Below are 3,231 nucleotides of genomic sequence, written 5' to 3'. Positions count from 1 at the left end.
GGGGAGGACCTTATTCCATCTTCAAGAAGACACCGCCGCCTCATCTTCTTCAGCATGGCACAAACCCTAACAAAACTCAGAAAAGCATCTAAAAACGGAGCCCTCCCGCCGGCAAGGGCCGGGATCCACCGTGCCTCCATGTTCCGAGGACCATAGAAGATAAGGCGGACCGGCGCCGCCGACGGGAAGCAAGGAAACCCTAGATGGGAGTTCGGGCGTACAAGAGACCTCCACGTTGGACAGCCCAGGATGATTGATATTTGTGTTGTTCTAACTATAAATTAAAGAGCCAATCGCTAGCTGATAGAGATCTCCGACCCACACAATTTAACACTCCACGCCTATAAATTAAAGAGCGTGCCAGGTAGCAAGTCTACTCCTGTTAGTTCTTGCCGTGTGCGTGTTCCACTCCACACATTACCATTCCCATGGCCAAACTGCTCTCCTCCGCCTCGTCTCACGAGCTGCTCGCCCTGCCACCGGCCGTCTCCCTCCCCGTTGTCGACCTCTCCCTCAGTCATGACGAGGTCCGCCGCGCCATCCTCGACGCCGGCAAGGAGCTGGGCTTCTTCCTGGTCGGTCCAACCATCTAATTTGCTACTGGCATTTGATTACATACGTGTGCATCATGATGATGCAGAGACCAGGGTCTTCCTCCTCTTCTCAATTCTTCTTTTTGATTACATACGTGTACATGCATGTAGGTGGTCAACCACGGCGTTCCTGAGCATGCGATGCGGGACATGGAGGCAGTGTGCGAGGAGTTCTTCCGCCTCCCGGTGCTGGACGTGGCACCCTTCTACTCGGACGACAGACGCAAGCCCAACCGGCTTTTCTCTGGCACCACCTTCAACACCGGCGGCGACAAGTACTGGCTGGACTGCCTCCGCCTTGCCTCCACCTTCCCCGTGGGAGACAGCAAGAATCACTGGCCCGATAAGCCCCAAAGCCTTCGGTAATATATTTTCACGCCGTCATGTAATCGCACATAGGCCTTCGAGATTTATCTAGGAATTACTTAGTTCATGGGCCAAAAACCCCCAAGAATTTTACCTATATATCCATCGATCACAAGCAATTGAGCATCCATGCATGGTGGAGAAGTGAGTTTCTTCCTTGTGAATTGGCTTGCCTTTGGCTACAGAGAGGTTGTCGAGACGTTCTTCCTGCTGACAAGAGGTGTGGGCATGGAGCTACTGCGGCTTCTGAGCGAGGGAATGGGGCTCCACCCTAACTACTTCGATGGGCCCCTCAACTGCGGTGATACCACCATCTCCCTCAACCATTACCCAAGGTGCTCGGACTCGAGCCTCGCGCTCGGGCTACCGCCACACTGCGATCGGAACCTCATCACCCTACTCCTACCTGGTGTAGTCCCCGGTCTCCAAGTCTCCTACAAGGGTGATTGGATTAACGTGGAGCCTATGCCAAATGCCTTTGTCGTCAACTTCGGCTTCCAACTTGAGTTAATGCATCAATGATTAGTCTGGTTGGCTTAAGTTGCTCATTCCAGTCTGTCTATGGGATCAGTCATCATTATATGTTGGTTGTTTCTTGCAGGTCGTAACCAACGGGGTGCTGAAGAGCATAGAGCACCGGGTGATGACTAATTCGGTGATGCCACGAATGTCAGTGGCGGTTTTCATCGAGCCGGATGCGGACTGCCTCATCGGGCCCTCAGAGGAGTTCATTGGCGAAGGAAACCCCATGCGCTACCGTTCCCTCACATACCGTGAGTTCTTGCGCGTCCACAATGTTGTAAAGCTGGGCTCATCGCTCAATCTTACAACCAATCTCAGCAACTCTCAACAAACACAAGACAAAAATACATGAAGAGCCACAGCCGATAAGCCTTCACTATTATGTTGGTTGCCAGATCTCTCAACATGCATGCCGTGGGTATATCAGTTACATCAAGCTACCTTCCCGGTGTTGTTAGGGTATACATGCATGTTCTGTTGATGATACAAGTAATCTTACTCGTGGCTCGGGCGACTTGATTACAGAAAGTAAACGACGCAAAACTGTTTTGTATAGGAAACTTATCACCCATACTGACCAGTGTAATTATATCAATTAATAGCTTGGATGTGAAAATGAAAAATAGAACAAAAATGTTGTACATTTGATAATAAACTCAAAGGAGTAACACAAATTTAGTAACCTGACTGTTGTACGAGGCCAGTGAGTAGTTACTTAGAGCCGAATTAGTTCGCAGTGCAGCTTTTCATTAAATAAAGAGAGGAGCAGAGGAGAAGTGCATGGATGAACCCCATGGGCATATGAACCCACTTTGGAAAACTTATTTTTAAATGTCAAAAAAATCTGAAAAAGTCTCATGCATACATCTTCAAATTCCATGTGTCGTGGAACGCTATTGAGAAGCACTGATTTTTTTTTTGCGGGGGCAAAGCCAAGACATTTTTTTTCATAAAACTTTATGCCGCGCACACATGTTGCGAAGATATATGCGTGGAATTTTCTTTTGATTTTTTTTACATTTTAAAATGTGTTTAAAATGCATTTTTTTTTAAAAGTGGGCTCATATGCCCATGGGTTCAGCATGTCCACACTCAGGAGCAGAGCATGATTACATACTACAATATACCCCGCTGGAATGTAATTAGAGATTTGAGGTCTAAATATTGTACTACACAATATAAATTCACCAGTAAGATCTAAATTATGCTATGTAGAAACAAACACAAAAAAATAATATAAAAAGTTGAGCAAGTCATAAGTTAACTGTGCTGGCATTTAAAATCTACCGTGCATGTTGCAAGGTAGAGACTCATCTTCAGATCGGATGGATGTTATTTGACTAAGCTAGCTAATCCAATGGCTACAACAGTTTGGATGATGTGGAAGCACACATGCACACGAAAAGAAATAGTAATTACTGACTCACTATGGGGTTTTTCTATATAAGATCTACACATAGGAAGGGGCACATTATGTTTTTCTAGTTACAAGCACCGCTAGCATGGCCCATAGGTCTAAATTTTCGTATGGACAATGATCTACAAAGATTATCTCTCAAAATCTTTCAGTTTTCCCCATTGATTGTCTATATACGAGCTCTCTATATTATTTCTCCTATATTTTAGTAATATCTCTTAACTAGACAATGTCATGCAAGCACTATGCATTGCTTTTTTATACAGAGTTGCGGAGACAAGGGGTTACACCCCTCTATTGGCAGGTAGTCTCATTGCCCCAAAAATCTCTCAT

General features: G+C 45.9%; 1 protein-coding gene across 1 annotated transcript; it reads left to right on the top strand.

Annotated features, from left to right (window-relative positions):
• Positions 1–387: 387 nt before the first annotated feature.
• LOC119328429 (2'-deoxymugineic-acid 2'-dioxygenase-like) lies at positions 388–2,212 on the top strand. Its single transcript, XM_037601414.1, has 4 exons — positions 388–575; positions 705–955; positions 1,145–1,466; positions 1,561–2,212. The coding sequence occupies exons 1-4, from the start codon at positions 429–431 to the stop codon at positions 1,831–1,833; spliced, it is 993 nt and encodes a 330-aa protein (XP_037457311.1). The 5' UTR covers positions 388–428; the 3' UTR covers positions 1,834–2,212.
• The last annotated feature ends 1,019 nt before the right edge of the window (positions 2,213–3,231 follow it).

This window comes from Triticum dicoccoides, chromosome 7A (genome assembly GCF_002162155.2).
Source record: "Triticum dicoccoides isolate Atlit2015 ecotype Zavitan chromosome 7A, WEW_v2.0, whole genome shotgun sequence".
NCBI lineage: Eukaryota > Viridiplantae > Streptophyta > Magnoliopsida > Poales > Poaceae > Triticum > Triticum dicoccoides.
This window is presented reverse-complemented; position numbering and strand designations above follow the sequence as displayed.